Source organism: Vicugna pacos, chromosome X, assembly GCF_048564905.1.
Source record: "Vicugna pacos chromosome X, VicPac4, whole genome shotgun sequence".
Taxonomy (NCBI): Eukaryota; Metazoa; Chordata; class Mammalia; order Artiodactyla; family Camelidae; genus Vicugna; species Vicugna pacos.
Genome location: NC_133023.1, coordinates 42,523,363 through 42,547,923, shown reverse-complemented (window position 1 = coordinate 42,547,923; position 24,561 = coordinate 42,523,363). Strand labels below are relative to the sequence as shown.

At 44.1% G+C, this 24,561-nt stretch overlaps 1 protein-coding gene across 1 annotated transcript in view; it reads left to right on the top strand.

Annotated features, from left to right (window-relative positions):
* Positions 1-22,361, top strand: part of SMC1A (structural maintenance of chromosomes 1A) — a 33,201-nt gene extending 10,840 nt beyond the window's left edge. Inside the window, exons 14-25 of the mRNA XM_006219259.4 lie at positions 746-862; positions 969-1,075; positions 4,026-4,167; positions 6,459-6,604; positions 6,696-6,849; positions 7,891-8,001; positions 14,732-14,888; positions 15,296-15,450; positions 15,574-15,725; positions 16,852-16,921; positions 17,211-17,321; positions 17,754-22,361. Coding sequence (XP_006219321.1) covers positions 746-862; positions 969-1,075; positions 4,026-4,167; positions 6,459-6,604; positions 6,696-6,849; positions 7,891-8,001; positions 14,732-14,888; positions 15,296-15,450; positions 15,574-15,725; positions 16,852-16,921; positions 17,211-17,321; positions 17,754-17,837 — 1,506 coding nt within the window. The 3' untranslated portion in view covers positions 17,838-22,361. The remainder of the gene's footprint in view (positions 1-745; positions 863-968; positions 1,076-4,025; positions 4,168-6,458; positions 6,605-6,695; positions 6,850-7,890; positions 8,002-14,731; positions 14,889-15,295; positions 15,451-15,573; positions 15,726-16,851; positions 16,922-17,210; positions 17,322-17,753) is intronic.
* The last annotated feature ends 2,200 nt before the right edge of the window (positions 22,362-24,561 follow it).

The window sequence follows — 24,561 nt, the reverse complement described above, 5'->3', positions numbered from 1 at the left end:
CTTTCCTCTCTCCTCCTGATCTGCTCCAGGAAACCAAGCATAGCAGAATCAGACAGCCAGGAGTTCAGATCTTGTCTCTGTATGACATTAGGCAAATTACTAATGTTCTCAGCGTCAGCTTTTTCATCTATCTGTAAAATGGAAATTAGAATAATACCTGCTTTATAGTGTCCTTGTAAAGAGTGAATGAGTTAACATATGTGTTTAGACTGGTTCCTTGTACCTAGTGAGTGTTCAGTAAATGTTGGGTGCTATTAACATAATTCATTCAACAAGTATTTGAGTTTCTTCTGAAAGTGAGCTACAGACATTTTGGTCTCTGTGGGTGGGGGTACTTTTCTAGATATATTATAATGTGTTTGATTATGGGTGCTTCCCGAGACCACTCTGGAGGTATTGTGTAATATGTATATATCATTTTTATCTTTTTCTAAAATCAAAAAGTCTGTGAATTCCAAAACATACCTGACCCCAGGGGTTATAGATAAGGGAGTGTGGACCTGCAAGTAGTGATGTTTTCCGGTACCTAGCCTTTTGGATTGAAGTTGGCTGGCTGGAGGCCAGGGAGGAAGTCATGTGATGGTTCAAATGAGATGTCAGAGCCTTGCCTGGAGCAGCGCCAAGTCAGGTTCTTGCAGCATGTGGAGAGCTAGCCCTTACTGTGCATGGGGCCAGTACACTCTAGGTGGCTCTTTTTCTCCAAGGGTCCTGGTTTCTTTTGTCCTCTCCACCCCGTTTCCTGCAGGAGAAGTCTAAGCTGGAGAGTGAGCTAGCCAACTTTGGGCCTCGCATCAATGATATCAAGAGGATCATCCAGAGCCGAGAGAGGGAGATGAAAGACTTGAAGGAGAAGATGAACCAGGTTGGTAGAGGAGGAGCCATGCCAGCATGTGCATTGGGGCAGGACTGGGGCTGGAAGCAGCACTCTGACCCAAAGGACCTTTGCTGTCCCCTGCTTCTCCCCTCAGGTAGAGGATGAGGTGTTTGAAGAGTTCTGTCGGGAGATCGGTGTGCGCAACATCCGGGAGTTTGAGGAAGAGAAGGTGAAGCGGCAGAATGAAATCGCCAAGAAGCGGTAGGTGAAGTGTGGGTAGAAGAGGAGACTGGGGTGCCCTTGAGCCCCTATCCTGACGTCTGGGAAGTCACATGCTATCATAAGGCGGGAAGCAGCTCTTAGAATGATGGACATTTATTGTAGTCAGTCTTAAAGAACGGGGACACCGGGGACGCGTGTGGCACAGTATAGGGGTTAAGAGTGCCAGCTTTAAATGTGGTTTACCTGGGTTAAAATCCCAGCTCCACAGTTCATTATCTCCAGCAGTGGCTTGACCTCTCTAAGCCCCAGTTTCCTTATGCATCAAATGGGATAATGATACCCATCTCATAGAATTGTTGGGCGGATCAGATGTTGGGCTAAATTCTTATAAAGTATTTATTTTAGCATGATACTTAGCACCTACTAAGAGCAATAAATATTAGCTTTTATTGTTGTTGTTATCCTGATGAGTGATGCAGGGGAAAAGGACAAAAGTTCTAAGGTGGAAGAATAGTAAGAACAAGTTTCTCCTCTCTTCCCTGCTTTAGTTTAGTCATTTGTTCAACAAACCTTGCTTGAGTACCTACTTGTGTCAAGTTGTCCTGTGCCAGGTATTGGAGAGGGCAGGAGATGGGGTAAGATAGATGAACATGACAGTCTCTCTGAAGGTCACCCCCTGGACCCTGGGCTTCAGTCAGCGGTTTGTCTAGCCCATCACCCATACAGTAACTATTCATTGCTTTCCTACCCCCAAGCCAGGTTCAAGGGATGTAGAATTGAATCAGAGATTGTCCCTGTCCTCAGGGAGTTTTGGAGTAGTGGGGGCGACAAACAAGTAGATCAGTAATTTCAGAACAATGCTGTACTTGAGGTAGATAGAAAATACAAAGGAAATCTTCAAGGAACTATAAATCAACAAGAGGAAAAATAAAAACCAAGAGACTCAGTAGAAAAATGGACAGAGGATATAGTTAGCATTTCATGGAAAGAGATGCTCAAATGGCTAATTACTATGAATTGATGATCGGTCTCATTCCTAATCAGAGAAATGCAAATTAACACAACCTAGCAGTATTTGGTGAAAATAAGTCTATATGAGCCTTATGACTTAGCAAAGCCACTCCTGGGTATATATCCCAGGGTCTTGGCCATAGGGTCACAAAGAGACATACTCAGAGTTGTTCATCTTGGGATAATTTGTGTTAATGGGATGTTGATGGTAATGTAAACGGCCATTACTGCAGGAAAGTATAAGTTAAATATGACGAATATACAGACTGTGGAATACTGTGTAGCAGTTCAAACAAGAACTAGATTTACAGGCAGTAACATTAGTAAATTTATAACACTGCGCATTTGTGTAAATTTAAAAACAAAACGTTTTACAAGGATGCTCATTTTTAAGGTTATATACATAAGTATGTACATATATATTTATGTCATTTTGGAGTGCATGCTCGCCATAGGGAAGATAATAGGAGTGGAAATCAGATTGAATCACAGGAGACAAGGGAAAGGTCTTGCACAGACAGCGATCATAAGTATGCTATGGGCCATGGGCTCTGATTAACTCAACTGCACCAAAGAGGGAGGAACCCCACAAAGTATAATAGAAACTAAGAACCTGCTCACAATCCTCAGGAAAGTTTTTGCAGAGCAAGGAGTGATGAACTGAAGACCTGTAGAGTGAGTAGGATTTAGCCAGCCTGGCTGTAGACAGATGAAGGGAGTTCTAAGCAGTGCGAACAGCATGCTCAGAGGTGTGAGAAAGCATGCCTTGTTCTGCAAACTAAGTATTGAATGTCTGGAGCATAAAAATGGGGTCAGGAGGAAGGCGGGGGTGGTGGAGAGGTCAGCAGGGGCCAGATCACAGAAGGCTTTATGAGTCATGCTTAGGAGATTGAACTTAAAATTGCATAGCTCAAAATTATAGAGTTAATTACATTCCATTTGGATTTTAGTGACTAATAGGTTTAAGCTGCTAGCATGACATCTGGCAGCATCTGTCACACCATATTGAGGGGTGGAGGGACAGTTGGAAGTTAGCCCTGCCTGTCCTGCTAGTATCTGTGTATGCTGGTTACATACTCTGAGTTTCTAAAGAGATGGGAGGAGGGAACTAGCAGGAATCTATCAATTTTTTTTTTTTACAACCCAACCTCTGGTCCCCTAGAGGTTCTGGAATCTTGGGGCAGAGGTGTTTGCGGGGGTTTGGAGGTAGTTGGAAAGAGTCAAAGCCCATGGGCAAATATGAACTGAATACAGCCAGTGTACCAGGAGATGAAGATGATAACTAAAATTTGTTGAGTACTTACTGTATACCAGGCATGGTTCTAAGGTCTTTATACATTTTAACTCCCAATAACTCTGAGATAAGTACTATTATTATTTCCATTTTACAGATGAGGAAATAGGCATGGAGAGTATAAGTGTCTTGTCTGAGATTATTCTACTAGTAAATGGCACAGTTGGGATACCAATCCTCTTATCCCACGTTACATTGCAATGGTGCCATAGGAGAAGAAACCCCGGTTTTGGTGTTTAGGCCTGGGATCCAGTCTCACATTTACTAACTGGCCTTGGGCAAGGTCTTTCACCTCTTGGTCCAAGTTTCTTCATTTGTAAAATTAGGATAATAATGCCTACCTGTGGAGCGGTTGATTAGGGGATTAGAGGTAATGTATGTAAATTACACAGGAGCTTAATGAATAGGAATTATCATAGCTGGTGGGTTTGGGTGGACCTTTTTGTGCCTTTTTCTAGGGTCTTGGAGAGCGGGGCTCCAGTGTTTAAAGGGGGATTATTGGAGTTTGGCCCAGTCTCCTCTACCTTGTACCATATCCACAAGGCTAAGCCAAGGAACTTAGTTCTCTAACTTCAGGGAACAGTTTTATGTGGATCTGTGTAGATGAACTGATTGGTAATTGAAATTCAATAGTAACTGAGTCCCTGCACCCTAGGCCTAGGTAGTTCTTCTTTGTCCCCTCAGTTTGGAATTTGAGAATCAGAAGACTCGTTTGGGCATCCAGCTGGATTTTGAAAAGAACCAACTGAAGGAAGACCAGGATAAAGTACACATGTGGGAGCAGACAGTGAAAAAAGATGAAAATGAGATAGAAAAGCTCAAGAAGGTAAGGAGGGAGAGTATGAAAAACTAAAAACTAGGGGGGTAAATTGTAAGAGATAATATCCATAATTTATAAAGCCTTCATCTAAATAAGAAAAACACCAAGACCTAAATGAGGGAGAAAAAATAAGTGGCACAAACAGTTCAAAAAGAGATTCAAATAGCCTATAAACACATATACATAATTCAGCCTTATTAGAAATCAAAGGAATGCAAATTAAAGCAACAGTCACTTGTAATAATTTGTTCCCTATCACATTATCCAAGATTTTTTTTTAAAGGATACTGGCCATGGCGCACAAGACCAGCATTTTTATGCCACATGGCACCACCATCCATTGAGAGTCTTCAGAATGCATTTATCCCCTCTAACTCAGTAATAGCTGAGGAAATCCAAAATGTTGGCACAGCTTTGTGCTCACAGGTTGATGTTTATGACAGGGATTTGTAGTTTTATGTTGGAAACTACCCAGGGTCCCTTGGGAATTAGGAATTTAGCAAATTAGGCTACATTCATTTAAGTATTTGTATAGTTTAGTGGTTTCAAATTTTAGTAATATACAGACTCCCTTTAAAGATCTAAGATCTACAGTGTTGGCTTAAAAATATCCTTAATGTTAAATATGTACAAACATACAACACTTAACCAAAAAGCCAGGACAAACTTCCAAATTGAATTTTATAATTAACCACATTAACTCAATGCAACAGATGATGGTGTTTTGCTGAAACTGAGTTCCTTTTCACAGTGCGCCTGTGCTGCTGACTGCCATGGCTCAATTTCTTTTGAGTCAAGCATGCCTGTGCTACCGGTTATTGTCTGACAACTGACTCACTTTTCCCACACCCTTTCTCTTTAAATTCCTGTGAAACTTTTGTTCCTCGCAGCATCCCCTCCTGAGGCCATTTGGTCATCACTTGGTTTGAATATATCATTTGACTTTTGTGTCTGCCTATGTTTGTTGTTGGTTGTATGGGTTGTTTTTTTTATCTCCATTAAACCCTAATGATTAAAGCAGTCCTCTTTGGTGTCACTGCAATCTTAATCACAGATGAAGATTGGACAGTAAGCTCCTGAGGCAGGAGTAGGTAGACATCTAGATGATCCCAGAATCATATATTTCTTTGACTTTTTATTTTGAAATCATTTTAAACTCAAGCAGAAAGTTGCAAAAATAGTACTAAGAATTCCCATCTACCTGTCACCAAGATTCATCAATCATTAACATGCTGCCACATTTGCTTTTGCGCTCTCTCTATGCATATTATTTTTTATGAGCCGTTTGAGAATAAGTTGCAGCTACATCCCCTTATGTGACTTTAAGGTCAAAAAGAATACAAAAGCATTCCCTTTTTAAAAAATCAGAACATAATAAGTAAGATTTGACTGACCGCTCTCAATCCCAGTCCTCTTGCTCTTTCTGAGTCTAATCCTATGTAGGGTGTATTCTTCCAGACTTTGTAAGTATTTACTTAAATACTTTTACATTCATATATGTGTACTCACAGAAAATACACAGTATTGTTTGTGTGGGTTTTTAAAAAACATTGTTGTTGTTATTGCTCATGATGGTAGTCTTGATGTGGAAAAGATGCTCAAATAACATTTTGTCAGAATATAGACTTTTAAAAAATTTATTTATTATTGCACCATTTAGTTATTTTATTTTGATGGGGCGGGGGAAATAATTAGGTTTGTTTATTTTTAGAGGAAGTGCTGGGTAGTGAACCCAGGAACTTGTGCATGCTGAGCATGTGCTTCACTACTTGAGCTATACCCTCCCCCCCCGGACTTTTAATTACAGACTAATTTCAACTATGTAGAGCTGTCTATAAGTAATGCTGGGAGGAAATAGGCTAAATGTTAACTGGTTATCTCTGGCTGGTGAGATTACAAGTGATTTGGGGTGAGGAGGGAGGTAATTAGATTTATTTATTTTAATTGAGTACTGGGGATTGAACCCAGGACCTCCTACATGCTAAGCACACACTCACTCTACCACTGAGCTACACCCTCTCACCCACAAGTGATTTTTTTCTCCTACTTTATACTTTTTCTATACTTTGAACTTTTCTACAACAGGCAACTTGTATAATGGGATACGTGGGGAAGGTCAATCAAATAATTTGGAAAAGGGTAAAGGAAGCCTGAAGGGGTGATAGGGGTTTATGCAAGCAGAGCTCATTAAAGATAGGTTCCTTTCCTGGTGGAAAGGGTAGGGGCACGGAGAGAAGATCTGCAGCTGAGATGGGGAAAGCCTTCACCTCTTGTCTTGTTACCCTTGCTTGGACCAGGAGGAGCAAAGACACATGAAGATCATAGATGAGACCATGGCCCAGCTACAAGACCTGAAGAATCAGCACCTGGCCAAGAAGTCTGAGGTGAATGACAAGAACCACGAGATGGAGGAGATTCGTAAGAAACTGGGGGGCGCCAACAAGTGAGTGGGTTCAGGCCTGGGCTTGGGGGAGCTACGTAGTACGGTTAGCCTACTGGATTTGGGTCTCACCTGTCTCCCTGGATCTTCTTAGGGAAATGACCCATTTACAAAAGGAGGTGACAGCAATTGAGACCAAGCTTGAACAGAAGCGCAGTGACCGCCATAACTTGCTGCAGGCCTGCAAGATGCAGGACATCAAGTTGCCACTATCTAAGGGCACCATGGACGATATTAGTCAGGAAGAGGTAAGTATTATGGCTGGTGGTGGGTGTGGGCTGTGAACAGCATAACCAGGGATGGGGAATGAAGGTGGCCAGAGAGGGCAGATGAGAGAGAAGGATGGTGGGTGAGCGTGGTGAGGAACATAAGGAGGGATGCAGGGGAGATGAGGCAGGGTGAGGCTGAGGGTAGGCGAGGTGAAGGGTAACAGCCTTGATATGAGAGGGAAGTTAAATTGGGGGCAGGGCTGTATGTCAGGTGGTGGAGGAGGTAAGCCCGGAGAAGATGAAATCATTCATTAACCTTAGGGACTTGAGCTAAGTTAGCTCCAGCAGGTGATAGATACTGGTAGGAGTGGGGATTGAGGGACATTCACCAAGAGCAAAGGAAGGCGGAAGCTGGGGGACCTGAAGGATGATAACTTAGCTGCAGTGAGGGAGGTTGGCCAGGAGAGGGTTGGGTAAGGGACATCGGCAATGCAGAGGTGACGAAGCTTAGTTATGGGAAAGGGAGGGACACTAGCCAATAGAAGAGCCAAGGTATTTTATCCACTAGAAGTGAAGCTTGGTAGCAAGGGGGTGGGAATGTTAACTGAGAGGAGGTTTGCATGTATCTTGTCTTTGACCTGAACATATATCTCAGTCCCACATGTCTTTCTCCCTCCTTTCTTCCCAAATAGCATTTCTGTTTAATTCAGCAAAATCTTTTTAAACACCAGCAGTGTGCCAGGCATCGTGGTAGCACATGATACAATTACTCCTAATCCCAAGCACAGCCCTGTCAGGCAGGCATTGTCCCATGTTACAGATGAGGGTTTGTGTGTTTAAATGAGGATTCAAGTGTCAGGATCCAACAGCATGGCTTGCCCAGCGTCACACCGTTAGTCAGTGGTAGAGCCCAATTTTGGGTCTTTCTACCTTAAAAGCTGCCGTTCCTTCTGCCACAAGTGCTTTCTCACAGGATGCTTCTCAAAGACACTGAAGGCTGCAAAGGAGCCCCCAGCCCCCTCTAGAGGAGCACTTTCCTGGCTGGTCTACTCCATTTAACTCTCCCTCTTGCCGTTGCAGGGTAGCTCCCAGGGGGAGGATTCGGTGAGTGGCTCCCAGAGAACTTCCAATATCTACGCACGAGAGGCCCTCATTGAGATTGACTATGGTGACCTGTGTGAGGATCTAAAGGTGAGGATCGCCTTGTGGGGTGGGGACATCTTCCCAGCTGTCCAGAGAGAGGGTCAGTCAGCCCATCTGGGGGCCCTGTGGAGACAGACCATGGCTGGAAAGAAGGGCGAACTGGTGAAGGAGGGAGGGTGGAGTTGTGACTTAGGGTCTCCCCTCGTACGCACAGACACACAAAGGCCCATCTTCCACCCCCAGCCCCAATTGCCTGCATCCCTGTCTGCTGCCAGTCTTCCCCTTCCACAAGTGTGCATGTCTCAGCCTGGATACATGGAGAAGGGCTCCTTTGCAGTGAACAGATAGACCTCAGGTGTTCCTCAGGGCTCTGTCCCAGGCGCTTTCTTTCTCACTTGGCATTTGCTCATCTTGGGTATGTCCTCCACTCCCCTGGCTTCAGCTGCCATCTCTATGCCCGGTACCACAGGTACCTCAGACCCCAGCCTTGCTCCCCAGATCTGCCTGTTCTCCTCACTGCCAGCTGCAGCCGCATGTCCAAGCCAGAAATCTGAGCCTTGTCCTTGACTCCCGCTCTCACTTTGCATATTCAATGAATTACCAAGCCCTGTCCATTCTACCTCCTAAACATCTGTTGAATTCTACTTTTTTCTCTTTCCACTGTCTCTCTAGTGCAGGCTACTTCACCTCTCACATGGACTACTGCAGGAGCCTCCTAAATAGTTTCTGATGCTTTCCAATCCATCATTGTAGCTAAGGGGACTTGATTAAAAAACAGACAAAACAAAAACCTTTTTATTATGTAAACTTCCAAACAGAGAATGATATAATGAACCCCAGGTACCCATCTTCCAGTTTCAGCAATTGATAACATATAACTGAAACTCTTTTCTATACCCTTCCCTCTTCTGATTGTCACATTTTAAATCAAATTCCACATATTATTCCATTCAGAATAAATCTCAGTATATATATTTTTTAAATACTATTTTTGTGTTTAAATCAGGATTCAAGTGAGGTCCATGTGTTAAAATTGGTCTTTTCTGGTCTATAACATTTTCTTATCCCTTTTTATTTTTTCTTCTATTTATGGAGGAAACTGGGTCATTGGTCCTGTACAATTTTCTATATTCTGAATTTGGCTGATTGTGTCCCATGATGTTATTTAACATGTTCTTCCATCCCTGTGTTTCCCGTAAACTGGTAGTTAGATCTAGGATTTGATTGGATTCGGGTTTATTTTTTTATTTTTGGCAAGAATATATCATAGGTGGAGCTATGTACTTGTGAATTTTCTTTTGCATCACATCGGTAGACACTGTCAGTTCTTTCTGTCTTTGTAATGATAAGATTGTTGAATGTTCAACATTACTTATGAAACATTCTTGCCAAAAACTCCAACAAGGATCTGATTAGGCTTTTATATCCACCATTATATGAAATGCTGGTGCCAGAGGAACATGTTAAATAAAAGCACAGGGATGCAGTTAGCTAAATCCAGCATATGGGAAACTCGAAAGGACGAAAGACCTGTTCTCTTCCAGAAATTAATGTGAAGAAAGAAGTAAACAGAGAGGGAGAACTTTTATAGACTGTAAGAGACAAATCAATCAATTAGAATATGTGCCCCTCCCTTGAATCCATTGCAAAGAAAAGAGAGGAAGGGGAACTTATAGATTAAATATTTAAGAGACATATCAGCCAATTGCAATAAGTGTACCTTCTTTGGAACCTGCTTTGAAAAACCTGTAAAAAAATTTTTATAACACAATCAGCACAATTTAAACACTGACCAGATAGTTTATGATGTTCAGGAACTGTTAATATTTTAAGGTGAGATAGTGGTATTATGGTTTTATTTTTAAAGCATCCTTATCTTTAATAGCAGTGGTTCTCTATGGGTGGGGTGGATTTTGCCTCCCTAGGGGACATTTGGTAATTTCTGGAGATAACTCTTGTCACACTCACTTGTCACAACTGAAGCAGAGGTTACTACCAGTGTCTAGTGGGTAGACAGCAGGGGTGCTGCTAAACATCTTACAGTACACAAAGGACAGCCCCCAGAGCAACGAGTCATCTGGCCCAAAATGTCATTAGAGCCAAGATTTAGAAACCCATTTTTAGAGATACATACTGAAGTATTTGTGGATGAAGTAAAAAATATCTGAAATTTGCTTTAAAATCATTGAATATAGAAAGGAATTGGATATAGATGGCAGAGTACTGGCCATGCGTTGATAGTTATTGAAGCTGTTAATAGATATGTGGGGATTCATTAATATGATTCTCTTTGTTTTTGTGTATGTTTGAAAATTTACATAATATAAAGTTAAAAAAGGAAAAACGGTCATGGTCACTAGGTTCACGTGTTGTTAGCCCCATCAGTTTTATAAAGTTCCCTATCAGCCTTTCCACAGCTGGTTTTAGCAACTGTTAACGATCATTGCCTAGATCCATTAAGGGTCGCAAAATGGCAATTTTCTGATTTGTTCATTCTCCCTACATTTATTAACTGGATTCCTAAAAAGGACTTTCTCACATCAACTGTTTAGTTTCTTTGAAATACAGTTAGTAACAGAATTAAACACAATTCTTTTCCTTTATTTACCAGCTCTCAGAATGAGTTAATTGCCCTTGTAACCCTTAAAGGTGACCAGTAAGGTTTTTAATTTGTGTTTATTATAAGCTTTATTATAAACACTTGTTTAAATGTATTTTGGTATGTTTCTCTATTTGGATTATTTTTTGATGTTCAGATTGTCCCATCCTTGGCCAGTGGAGCCACTTCAAGTTGATTTTTTTTCTTGTTCTTATTTTTAGATTTTTATTATGGAAAATTTCATATGCAAAAGTAAAATAGTACAGTGTTGTCTCATGTGGCCATCGCCAGTTTCAGCAGTTATCAGCTCATGGCCAAACTTGTTTCATGTGCACGCCCACATACTCCATCTTCCCCTTCCCACCCCCAGGTTGTTTAAAAATAAATTCTGGACATCAGATCATTTCATTTATAAATATTTCAGAATATATCTCTATAAGAGATATAATTCTTTAAAATATTTAGAGCCATTGTCATACCCAAAAAACAACATTGGAGTTATATATTATTATATAATTCCTTACTATTGATATTATGATTAGTATTCACATTTCCTTGATTTTTTTTCTCTAATGGAGGTACTGGGGATTGAACCCAGGACCTCATGCATGCTAAGCACACACTACCACTGAGCTATACCTCCCCCTGCCTTCCCTGATTGTTATACATACACACTCACAGTTTTCTTGCTTGGGTTGAGTCGAATATGAGAGAGATAGGTGGTTGATAATAGTGATAGGTTGAAAATGTCTCATCTCATTTTGGAGTTTGTTTTGCTAGAGACTGCTTCATAAGTGACATCATTACTTCCATCAGGAGGTATAATGTCTGGTTGTGGCCCTTTTTTTGTATATGGTTTGCAGCCATGGTAATTATTGCCTAGATCCAATAATTTGTCAGGGGTTGCAAAATGGTCATCTTATTCTATTATGTCTTTATTAGCTGGAATACTGTAAAGAGAGATTTCCTCTCATCAATTATTTGGTTACCCTGAAGTAGTTTGTATAGGAATAGCAGGATATGTATGCTTGATTCATTTATTTTATTTACCAGTTTATAAAATAATGAGTTGGTTCTTTGGCATTCTCAAGATTTATCCACTGAGTTGTTTTCGTGTCATTGTGAACTTGTGGATTTAAACACGTTCGATGTGTTGCACTCTGTTGTGATTATTATCCTTCTTGTTGGATCAAGTTGTTGCATCTTTGGCCAGTGGGAACTCATTCAAGTTGGCTTCTGAATCATTTTGACATGGCTCTTGTAGTCTTTGATATCTTCCCTGCTTTCTGGTATGTCCAGGCTCATCCTTTACATTTCCCACCCCAGATCTGGAATTAGCCATTTCTCTGAGAAGCTCTGACTTTTTTTAGTGGGAAATGCTATCATTTAGTGACTACCATCTGGACACTGGAGTGTTCATGACTACTGGGTTGCTCAGTGCTTCCAGAACTTTTCAGTAGACTGGGCTACAAAATGCATTTTTTATTCTGAAGGAAAAATGTATCATGAGTTCTATATTGATACTTCCAACTGAAATTGTAATTGTCACAGTTTGACATCATTGATTTTGTTTGAGTCTCCCAATTATTCTTGCCAAAAATCTTGGTTTCTAGCAAATAATATATTTACAGTATCCTGTATATAGAAAATCACAATAACATATTAGTAGCAATTTGATTATTGAATACTGTTTAAGATTTCCTTGAGGTTCTTTTTGTCATTAAGCTAATGGCTCATTGGACATGGACCTATGTTTTGAAGTGATTTGAAAGAATTCTTTGAGTGTTTAACCAGGTTAATATGTAGTCAGATTTCTTTAGTCTCGTTTTCAATTTTTAAAGGATTTCTCTTTTTAGCATTCTGCTTTACTTTTTCCAAGTTTAATTTTGAAAATTTTCAAACCTACAGAATAATTGAGAGAATAGTACCCATATACCTTTCACCTTAGATTGATCAATAAGCATTTTCCCAGTTTGCTTTCTCTCTTATCTCTCTTGATTCCCTCCCTCCGTCCGCACCGCACACTTTTTTGTTTTTTCTGAACCATTTGAAAGAAGTTGCAGGCTTTAACTCTCTTCAGCATGCTAGGACTAAGGGATTCTCCTGCATAACCACAGTTTGATTTTACACCTAAGAAAAATAATAATAATTTTCTATCTAGTATCCCAGCCTTATTTCACATTTCCCTAGTTGTTACAAAGTATCCTTTATAGTAGTTGGGTTTTTTTGTTGTTGTTCTTAAAGCTATGATCCAATCAAATTCATGTACTACTTTGGGTTGTTCTCTTTAGTTTCTTTTAATGTGGGACAGTCTCCTCACCTTTTTTCATGACATTGATCTCTTGAACAGACTATGTGTTGTCTTGAAGAGTGGGCATTATGGGTACATTATAGATGTTAATTTCCTTTCATTATTGCCTAGTTTGTTCCTCCTAACCTTGTATTTCCTATAAATTGGAAGCTTGATGTAGTTTGGAGGCTTGATGGATTTGGGTTAAGTAATTTTTTGGCAAGAACATTTCACTGTGTACTTTATATTTGCATCATGCCAGGAGGCACATAATGTCAGGGTGTCCCACTATTCATGATGCTAAGTTTGAGCCTCAGTTAAGGTATCAATTGCCAGATCTCTCAATGCTAAACATACACTTTTACCTTTGTAAGTAATAAGTAAACTTTAGGGTCATTCTTTGGCATCTTGTGAATATCTTGTTCCCCAATATTTTTTTTTACCCAGTGGTTTTCACATTTTGATTTGATTTTGTTTTATAAGTAAGTAAATTCTTCATTTGGTTCTAAAACCAAAAGTATAATACAAGGTTCATGAAGAGAAGTTTAGCTTCCTTTCTTGTACTCTTCACCTCCCTTCCTCTGTGTGTGACCGTTTTCGATTTTTGGATTGTCTATTTTTGGTTGTTGGATTTTTAAAATACAAATTTATTTGTATGTAAATATATTTATATTCCCTCTCTTAGATAAAAGATAGCATTCTATTGTTTTCCTTTCATATTTCACTTATAGTATATCCAGGAGACCACTCTAGCAGTATATAGCGATCTTTGGAAGGGCTTTTCTAATATATATATATATATTTTCATGTCCTTCCTGTACTTGAAGTCATTCATTGGTACCTCACCTCCCTTGAGGTAAAGTCCAAACTTCTCACAAGGCCTAAAAAGCCCTTTGTCATCGGGTTTCTTCATGTGCCTCCAGCCTTGTCTCTTTGCCTAGCACACACACACGAGTGCATGCACACACAACTGCTACTATTGCCATATTGAATTGTTCTTTGTTTATTTGTTTGGCTTTTGAAGTTTATTAAAGTTGATTACTGTTTTGAGTTGCTTTGATTTCCTTGAATGAACCATGAGAAAACCCTGGTTTTGCATGTGATACTCCTGTCTGCATGGAAGAGTATTCCTTCAAAGTGTCCTCACCATTGATCCTGTAAGCCTGAGCTTAAACATATTCCTGGAAGCCTTCTCTAGCCCCCGAGTCTGAGTTAGGTGCCCTCTTGTGTGCTGACCCATTACCATCTGTTTATCATTGCTTCGGTATTCACCATACGTTGTTCTGATTGTTTATTTATATGCATTCTTCTGTTAGTCCATGAGCTGTGTGAGGACAGGAGCCATGGCTCACAGGATATGAGGGGCCAGTGCCTGGCATCGGACGGCATTCAGTAAATATTTATTGACTAGAAGTGGCAGAAAGGTACAAGCCCAGACATGCATTGCAGTATCTGTAAGACCTAAAACCAAGTTCAAGTGGAATTAGCTAAGGTGTAGTGATCTGAGCAGAAACGTGAGTTGCTTTATTCATTGTAGAGCTGTAAGTGGAGTCCAGACCAGCCTGTGTGGGAGCCTCTAGGTCACCCTGGGATGATGCTGACTCATGGCCTGGGCTGAGAGCCAAAGAGGGGCACCACCAGCTGCTCCTCCTGAGAGATGGAGAGGTTAACAGGACCTGGGGGAAGGGCTAGAGATGAGAAAAGCGACATCAGGCTGTCATTTCCAGGGATGGTGGGAATGATTACTGTGTGTGAGATCTGTTAGGGAAGAAGAACCTGCCTTCTGCCTGAGAACATGTGCCCAGGTCCCCGCTTGGTCAAGCATCTCTTTAGGGACCTGGGCTCAGGGGCCTGGCCCTTCTTGATGTTGCTGGGCCTGGGGTTTGCAGGATGCCCAGGCCGAGGAGGAGATCAAGCAGGAGATGAACACACTGCAGCAGAAGCTGAATGAGCAGCAGAGTGTGCTCCAGCGTATTGCTGCTCCGAACATGAAGGCCATGGAGAAGCTGGAAAGTGTCCGAGACAAGTTCCAGGAGACCTCAGACGGTGAGGGGTCCCTCTTTTACTTGGGCCTAAAATGCAGGCAGGAGGCTGGAGATAAGACAGGGGCCCCCATTTTTACATGCCCTCTTACTTGAAACTCTTAAGAGTCCTGAACAGTGGGGATTATTACACCTACTTTATAGGGTAGAAAACTACTGAGGTTTAGAGAGATGAATGACCTGTCTGAGGCCATACAACTGGTTGCTGGTGGAGCCCACTGGATGCAGGTGGGCCAGCCACCTAGTGCAAAGGTGGAACCATCTTCCTGGGACCCTCCCCAGGCATTCCTCTCCCTCTGGGATGTCCCTGCTCCGTGGATTGTCACTTGCAGGCTATGTTTGCCAGGGCATGGTCTTCAGCCTTGGCAGAGCCTGGCCACTGAGGGATCACCTGTCTTTCGCTTGTGGCAGAGTTTGAGGCAGCCCGAAAACGAGCCAAGAAGGCCAAGCAGGCATTTGAACAGATCAAGAAGGAGCGCTTTGACCGCTTCAATGCTTGTTTTGAATCTGTGGCCACCAACATTGATGAGATCTACAAGGCCCTGTCCCGTAACAGCAGTGCCCAGGTAGGCTGGAGCCCCTTACCCAGCTAGCCCCTACTATTCTCATTTGCCCTTCCCCCCAGGCTTCCTGTCCTCATCCCCATCTAGACCCAGACCCAGACCCTGACCCAGCTGCTTTCTCCCTAGGCATTCTTGGGACCTGAGAACCCTGAGGAGCCCTACTTGGATGGCATCAACTACAACTGTGTGGCTCCTGGCAAACGCTTCCGGCCTATGGACAACTTGTCAGGGGGCGAGAAAACAGTGGCAGCTCTGGCCCTGCTCTTTGCCATACACAGGTAAGGCCGTGCCCCCCAGGGCAGTTGGTGGAGAGACTGAACTGAGGCCACTGAAGGCTCTGAGGTCCAAGGATATGCAGAGATCTGTGGAGGTGAAGATGTGATGGACTCTGGATTGCACCCCTGTTTCCCTACCTATTACAGCATATCTGGCCTTGGTTTCCTGGAACTGTCTCCCCAGTCCACCCTCATCCACTCAGCATGCCCTCCCCTGCATGTATTCAGTCCCACTGCCAAGCTTTTGCTCACATAGTTGCTGGCTAATAAGCCCTTTTCATGCAAATCTAGCTTGACCGTCACCTACCATCCCTTCACATCTCATTTTCCTCCTCCTGTTTCTCTAGGAAGCCTGCTTCGACCACTGTGGCATACCCTGACCTCCCCCTTCTGAATGCCAATAGTACTTAAATCTGACCCCCCAAAAACTTAGCGCTTGATTGTACAGCGTCATTCAATGAACATTTCTCGAGGGCTGCTTTGTACCAGACCCCGTTGGGGGATTAAGTACACAGATGAGTCAGACATGGCTTCTGTCCTCCAGGAGCTCATGGTCTAGTGGAAGCCAGCTGTGTAAACAGACAGTGAGCTAAGTGTTGTAAATGGGTGAGCGTGTGGGCTGTGGATGCACAGAGGAGGGCCACCAACCCAATCTGGGAGGGTGTGGGTGGCCAGGAAAGGCTTTCAAGGGCAGGTGACACTTGAGCAGGAAATGCAAAGGATAAGTAGAAGTTAGCCAGGGAGACCAGTAGGCGTTCCAAGGTAGAGGGTACAGCATGTGCAGAGGCAGGGAGATGTGACAGCATGGTGTGGGTGGTTGGGGTAGACCTCCAAGTAGCTTGGTCAGTATGGCCAGAGCCTAGGGCAGCTTTGTCTCCCCAACCATCCTGGAAACTCCAGAGAGGACCATGTCTTCTCCTGGTTCTGCAGGATTCTGGAGCACAGGGCTGGATGCAGAGGAGGGCTCATTTGGTGTATTGGCTTTTAGGGGCTCAGGCGTCATTTAGACTTAGGTTTTTTAATCTCTGAAGAAGTGGAAGGGGAGGCTGGCCTGTGTGGTGGGCCCTGGGGCTGTCCTGCCCCGCCCCTGCCCCCATTTGTGTCAGCTCACCTACCGGTTCCCTCCCAGCTACAAGCCAGCCCCCTTCTTCGTCCTGGATGAGATCGATGCTGCCCTGGATAACACCAACATTGGCAAGGTGAGTGCAAGGAAAGTGGGGCCCGGGAGGGAGGCCCCCAGGTCGGGGCTGGGTTTCAGGGAACAGTTCCTGAGTGCGCCCTAGCCGTTCCTGTTGCCTGCTCTCTGTGCCCGGGAGGCTGGGCCCAGATTCTTCCTCACTGTGCTAGTCACTGGCCTCCTCTCAGCCTCTCTTCCCCCTCCCCCTCCACTCCCCCCTACCCCACCCCATCTGCCTCTGGTTCTGACTGGAAAAGATGGGGAGTGTTAGGGCTTCAGCCCTGCTAAGTGCTCGGCGGCCCCTCCCACAGGTGGCAAATTACATCAAGGAGCAGTCGACTTGCAACTTCCAGGCCATCGTCATTTCTCTCAAGGAGGAGTTCTACACCAAGGCAGAGAGCCTCATTGGCGTCTACCCCGAGGTAGGGCGGGCCTGGCTCAGGAGCCAGCCCTACTCCCTGCCTGAGTCCCCAGGGCAGGAAGGGAAGGCTGCACTGGATGGGCAAGGGGGTGGGGGAGCACAGGGACTCAGGTCCTGAATAGCCATCTGGGCTTGTTGGAGCTCTGCCCTGGAGGCTTAGCCAGCTCAGCTGGGCAGGGCCATTGCATTTGGGGACAGGTGGAAAGGCCAGGCAGAGGCATCCAGACAGCAGAGCAAAGGAGGAGAGTGCAGAGGTAGGCAGGGAGAGAAGGCACATGGGACCGAGCACATCCTCTTACACCCAGAAAACATTGCCTGGGCTTTGGGCAGGTTATGTAGGGAGGAGGGTTTGAGGCCCCCAGTCCTGGGGCGCTAGACCCCTCTTAATTCTCTCCTTACAATTTTATTTTTCTTTTTCTCCCTCCTCCTTCAGCAAGGGGACTGTGTGATCAGCAAAGTCCTGACCTTCGACCTCACCAAGTACCCAGATGCCAACCCCAACCCCAATGAGCAGTAGCAGTAGTTCTGCCCTCCTGCCCTGTCTGGATCCCTAAGCCTTCCCTCTCCCAATCTCTGGATATTTGGCTCCCAACCTTCCCCTACCTCCTGTCCCTGTTTGGTATAATCATGGGATTTAGGCACTGCTATCAAGCACGAAGAGGAACAGAGGTGATGTTAGTTCTGGAGCAAAAATTCCTGAGCTTCAGGGAGCATCCTGGCCTCTGGAAGGAGGTGCTGAGCTGAGCTGAACTGAGCTGAATAGGGCCATCTGTCCATCCCTCCCTTCCCTCATCCTGGACCTTCTCCCATCAACCATGATCATGGGTCCCTTGGGCCCCCCTGCATTTTGCTTGTGTGTGGGTATGTATGTGTGTGTATATGTGCCTGCATGTGTGCATGTGGGTGTGTTTGCAAAATAATAAAGATATTGGAGACCCATTTTAGAAGGAGCCTAGGCTGAATTTGATTCCAAGAGAGCTTAGTATGACAGCACCCCAGAGCTGGGCAAAAGTATTCTGGACTTCATAGGATTCAGGCAGTTACATGAAACTGCCCTCATTCACTCATTCATGTTTTCATTCATTCGTGTGTTCATCAGACACATACTGAACACCCTCTGTTTTGTCAGGCTGTATGCTAGGAATATGGAACTGAATCAGACATGATCTCTACCCTCCTACTAAGGAGATGCTAGTGGGTTCATGAGTTCCCATAGTTAACAGAATCTTGTATAGGTGCTTTGAATTTAAGAAGAGGACGATCACCTCCAGGCTTCCTGGAGGTCACATTTGAGCTGGACCTTGACAAATTGGTAGGATTTGGTTGGGTACTAGGAGCAGAGCCTGGGCTCTGAGGACAGTTCTAGGCCCACTTTTTATCACTTACTAGTTTGATGTTGGGCAAGTCATTGGACCTTTCTGTGCCTCAGTTTCCTCATCTGTAAAATGGGGCTAACAGTATTTACCTACCTCATAGGATTTAATGATGTCAAACTCCTCACTGGAGGCCTTATCCCTGCTTGGAGCCCACTAGGTGCCAACCCCTCAGAATCCAAGCCTTCTCATGCCCAACCCCTGAGTGCTTCTGATCCCAGCTGTTAGGGTCAGAAGGAGCCTCCAAATCTGGGAGATGCAGAGTGCCCTGGTTATTGGGAAAGTTCCAGGGCACTGATGGGGTTTACCTGGTAAGCAGAGGGCCTAAGGAAGCCTAATGCTTCAACCATGTATGATAACTGAGTGCCTGGGCCCCAACCTGGGTTGTGAGGAAGTAGGGGAGAGGTAGCCTGGGCCACATCCCTGCCAAATGTGTATGACGTCCCTTTTAGGAACTAATCACATTAGTTGCAGGGACCGTGCAGAGGCAGCAGAGTCTGCTGCCATGAGGTCAGTCTTTGCTTGTTCACATATACCATCAGACCATCACTTTGTCCTGATCTGTATGCTATGTTTTTGTTTTTTAAAAGTTAAGTCAGTTCTGATTACGCAAGGAATGCACGAATCCATTTTCTTTTTAAGAAATTAGATTGTTAGAAATAAAGCTAGCTTCATTTGACTGCCATTCCCCCTCCCCCTCTTAATTGCCGTAATGTCTGTTGTACATCCATCTAGACTTTGTTTTAACACTTTTGCATATGAATTCATTGGAAATATTGTGTTTAATGCAGATGGTATATTGAATCATTCTGCAATTTTCTTTTTTGCTTAGCAATGTTTTTGAGATCTATGCATGTTGCTAAATGTAGATGCAGTTCATCCTTTGTAATTGTTATGTAGATTGCCATAGTGTGACTCTACCACATTTTATTTACCCATTTCTCTTGTAATAGACAGTAAGACTGTTTTCTGTTTTGCTGTCATAGGATAAAACACAGGAAAATTGTGTGTGTGTGTGTGTGTGTGTGTGTGTGTGTGTGTGTGTGAGAGAGAGAGAAAGAGAGACAGAGAGAGAAAATTTGCCTGGGGTTGATTCCTAGAAGTTGAATTGCAGAGTCATAGGCTATTTATATTTTTGTTTTTGCCCTCCTGTACTATTTACTCAATATTTTTCTTGAGATTGTCTTAGGTCTAATATTGTTATCTACTTTGATTTTATCCTAAGTAGTGATAACCATGAAATGACGGGTTTGATGTGCTAAGTATGTATTTTTCTAATACATATTAAAAGGCATAACTATCAAAACAAAATAAATTTGTCTGTGTTCAACCAAAGAAGTCACATACCACTACTGGTATGTGTGTCATAATTTGGGAAATGCTGGCATACGTGGAAGAGCACAATTTGGGAATCACACTGGTTCAAACCTAGCTGTAGAAACTTAAGCCTGTTACTTCACTTCCCTGAGCCTCAGTTTCCTCACATAGGAAAGGAGATAATATACACCTCCCTTGCAGTGGTGTAAGGAAGATGAAATGAAATAATATCTGAAGCAATTTCGCTGGCACCTAGATCCTCACGGGCCTTTACAGGTAGCAGTTGCTATTCTCCCCACTTCACAGATGAGACTGAGGCCCAGGAAGGTTAAGTAACGCAGCTACTAGATAACAGTGAAGGTTTGAATCCAGACCCAATTCAGTCTTGTGCTTTCTCTACTGTGAGGGTGGTTATCAACCTTGGTTGTGCACCGGAATCACTTGTGAAGCTTTTCCTTTTTTTTTTTTTAATCGAAGTAATATATACACCGGTTAGAAAATAAAATAGTACAGAAGGGCTTATAATGAAAAGCAGCAGTTTCCTGTCCAAAGGATGTGGAGCTCCTTGTTCTGGTCCCACCCCTGTAAATCTAATTCAGTAGGTATGGATAATAATCTGGATAACTAATCTCTACCTCAGGGTAGTAAGGATTATATGAGCTGCCACTTGGACTAAGGCCCTGGCACATAGGAACATAAGTGCTGCAAAGGACTTAGGTCCTGAGGATCAAGGAAGTGAAATGACTTGTCTGAGATCTCAGGGGTTCAGTGGCAGCACCTCGACCTCAACTGGGGTGTTCTCTGTGCTTGCCCAGTGCTTCCCCCTGTGCCACACTGCCTCCTGTCATCACAAGGCAACATGTGCTCAGTGAAGGCTGTGCCCAGAGGAGAGCAGACACCATGGTGTGTTTCCAAGAGCAAGCTGGATCTGAATAAAATCCCTAGGGCTAGTTGGAGGACACTAGGTTGCCTCCCTTATGCTTTGGACCCGGTGGTCTTGGTCCAGGGGAGTTGAAGAATACTCCATGACAGTGTCTACCTTTAGTTGGTTACTTCACTCTGAGTCACAGTGCCGTGCACCAGGGACACAAACATGAGTCAAATCTTTATCCTGCCTTTGAGGAGCTCACTGTCTAATCGGGGAGGCAATTCATAAAACAGTATGATCAGTGCTCTGACAGGAGCATGGAAAAAGGAGGAGCATCTAGCTTAGGTTGAGGTTCCCGGAAGGCATCCTAGTCATGGAGGTAACACCTGAGCTGAGTCTTGAGGGACTGGCAGGAAGGAATCTCCAGGTAGTGGGAACAGTATGCCAAAGACCGAAAGATAAGAAACAGCAGAGCAATTCAGAAATACTGAAGCATAAGGTTTCCTGGGCTGGGGAAAACCAGCAGAAAATGAAGCTGGAGAAGTAGTCAACCAGATTTGAAAAGAGTCGGAAGAGCCTGGTTTCAGAGTTCAGATTTACCTTGTAGTACGGTGTGGTTCCTAAACTGGCTGTGCACCAGAAACACTTGGGTCATCCTGGGCCCCAGCCTCTAAAAAGTCAATTTTCTGTGACTGGGGTGGAGGCCTCAGGCTCTTGAGTGCTTATAAGAGCACAAGACTCTAGGGTACAGCAGGTTTGGGAGCTATGGGCGGAAGGCAGCAGGGGAGCCATGGGGTAGTTTTAAGCAGGGGAGACTCCAGATGAGAGTTTAGCAAACTCCTTTCTGACTGGGCAGTGCGGAATTGGATTAGGTTAGGTGCTCATGCTGTATGTTCCCATGCCTGCAGTTTCCCTGTTGTTCAGTTCTCACACTGTTTTATATTTGCTTGTTTTGCCTCTCTGAATAAGCTGTAAGCACCACAAGGGTGAGCCTGGGTTTTACTTGCTACAGGTATATCCTCAGCAAGAAGTACAGTGCCTGACCCCAAATAGGCACCCAGTAAATAGGTTTTGAATGAATGAATGCACGAATGAGTACATTTGCAAGGGAGAGAATGGAGACAGGGAGATTAGTTAGGGAATTGTTGAAAATACCAGGCCTACTCAAGGGCAAGGGCAGTGGGAATGGATTGGAGGTGGTATGGTGGGAGCTGTTAAGGGAAGATGGTGAACCAGATTTGGTGACTGGTTATTGAATGTGGAGGGTGACTGAAAGGATAGAGTGAATACTCGTTAATAGCCAAGATTCCTACCCTATCCCATTTTCCTTCCTCATCCATCTGAATCAGAATCTCCTTCCAGCCTCCTCAGCAACTGGAATTCCTCCCTCAAGTTAGGTGAACATTCTCTGTGTGCTGTGTGGTCCCTCCCCTAACCCCTGGCATTGATTCATTCATCCAGTTCAATAAATCTTGGCTAAGCACCTCCTGTGTGTAGTGAGGCTCTTCAAAACCAGGACTCTGACTCCCTCTTTCCTACCCCAAGAGATGTTTTTGAGGGCTTCCCCAGATAAGACTCATATCCTTTATACAGTAATCTAAAGGGAGATGCCCAGATGTCAGACCTGCAAGGGGAATTACAGACTTTGTCCAACCCCCTCCTGAAGCTCTCAGAGGGGAAGAATCTTGCCCAAGGCTCTGCCACTAAGGAGTGTTGGAGCCAGAACTGCAACCTAAGTTCCCTTCCCACATCGCTCCTAGACCCTTGATTTCTCCCATTGCAGATCAGGACAGGCAGAGGAGGCCAGGGAGAATGTGGGGCATGGGTTGGCCGTGAAGGTCGATGTCCTGGACAGGCCAACAAGAAGCTTGCCAATTACACTGCCCCCTTCCGGAAACCCTCAGCAGACCTGCCATGCCCACAGTCCCTTCTAAGGGGGTTATTAAGCATGAGTTGCCATGCTCTGTACCATGTGACCTCACAATCCTGGCTGTAGATGGTTAAGTTGGGATAGTATCTTATTCAAGGACAGCCAATCCCTAGGCTGGCCAGTGGCCTATTAGGTGAACTGACGTAAGAACTCCGCCTCCTAGGGATGGCCTGTATCGAATGGCAAATGTATGAAACCATCAGATCCTTTTTCAGGGAGACCAGATGTGAGACATTCAGAAGTGAACCAGAAATTAGAATTTAGCAAGGCAGAAGTGGTGGTGGATGAGGGGGTGTCAGAAACTAAACAGCAAAAGCCAGAAGAAAGCTGCAGAAACCATGGGACGTATCATGAGAACATAGGGCCACAAAGTAGCAGAAGCCATGAAGCAACAAGACAATGGGCCAAAAGGACACACAAGCCATGAAGCAATAGGAGCCACGATGTAGCAGTAGCCGTGAGGAACAGAAACCATGAGACAAAACCCTGAATCTGTGAGATCCACGAAGCAGCAGAAGGCTTGAACAGACAAGATCCATGAGGCAGCGGAAGCGAAGAGACTGCAAGAGCCACAAGGCAGCTGGAACCGTGAGGCAGCAAGGCAACAGGAATCAAAGAGGCAGCGGGATATACAAGGCAAGCAGAAGTTACAGTGCAGAGGAGCTCTGGATTAATTGGAACTGAAGCCTGGAAGCTGCAGGAGCCAGGAGGCCCCGAAGGCCACGGGCTGGCAAGGAGGGGAAAAGAAAGAAGGTAGTCAGTAGCAGTAGGAGGAGTATAAATACAGCCAGAAAGAAGTTGAGTCACCATTTCGGGAAGCACTAGAGAAGGGAGCAACAGATGCCTGCAGCTGAGGGGGTGACAAGTTAAGCCAGGCTCTAGAGCTGCTCTGGATCATGAACATTTTCAAGTTTCTGTTCTGTGAGGCTGCCTATGTAGCTGTTTTTGTCTTCCTTATTCCCTGTGAATGCTTCAATAAATCTCCGTCACTAACCTGAGTGTGTCTGTTCTTGTACTCTAAAAGAGATTAACACTGGTGTGCACTCTAGGTGGGTGGAGAGCAAGGCAGAAAGTTCTTCCAGGCGAATTTGAACCAAGACACAGAGGTGGGAATTCACTCATTCTTCCCTCATCTCCTCACTGGCACAGGCACAGGCACTTTTCATTTATTTACTTATTGGCTTCTTTTTCTCACTCATTCACCCACTCATCATTCATTTATTCGCTTATTCATGTATAACTCATTCATTCACTTATTAACTCGTTCATTCATGCATTAATATAAGCATTTACTCATTTGCTCATTTGTTCATTCCTGTATTCACTCGGTCATCACTTTTCCATCCATTCATTCAGCAAGCATACGTTGAGTTCCTGCTGGGTGTCAGGCCCTGTGCTTGGTTCTGGTGATAGGACGTACTCCTTAAGCTCCAGGAATTCACAGTTTAACTGGGGACTCAGATAGGTAAGCAGATAAGTGCACCAGCTGTAACAAGTCTAGATGAGGCAGAGTAGAGCATATAAGACCACTAGATGGTTCTTCCTGGGGTGGGGTGGGATGGAGGGAGTACTCAGGGCAGCATTTATAGAGAATGGGGTACTTGAACTGAGTGTTGAAGGCAGAGTTGCTGTTTACCATGTGGAAAGAGGGGAAAGAACATTCCAAGCAGAAGAGCAGCCTAAGCAAAGTTATATTAAGGGTGTGAAAGCACATGGATTTGGGGAGATGCAGGCACTGTCCTGTCTAGTGGAA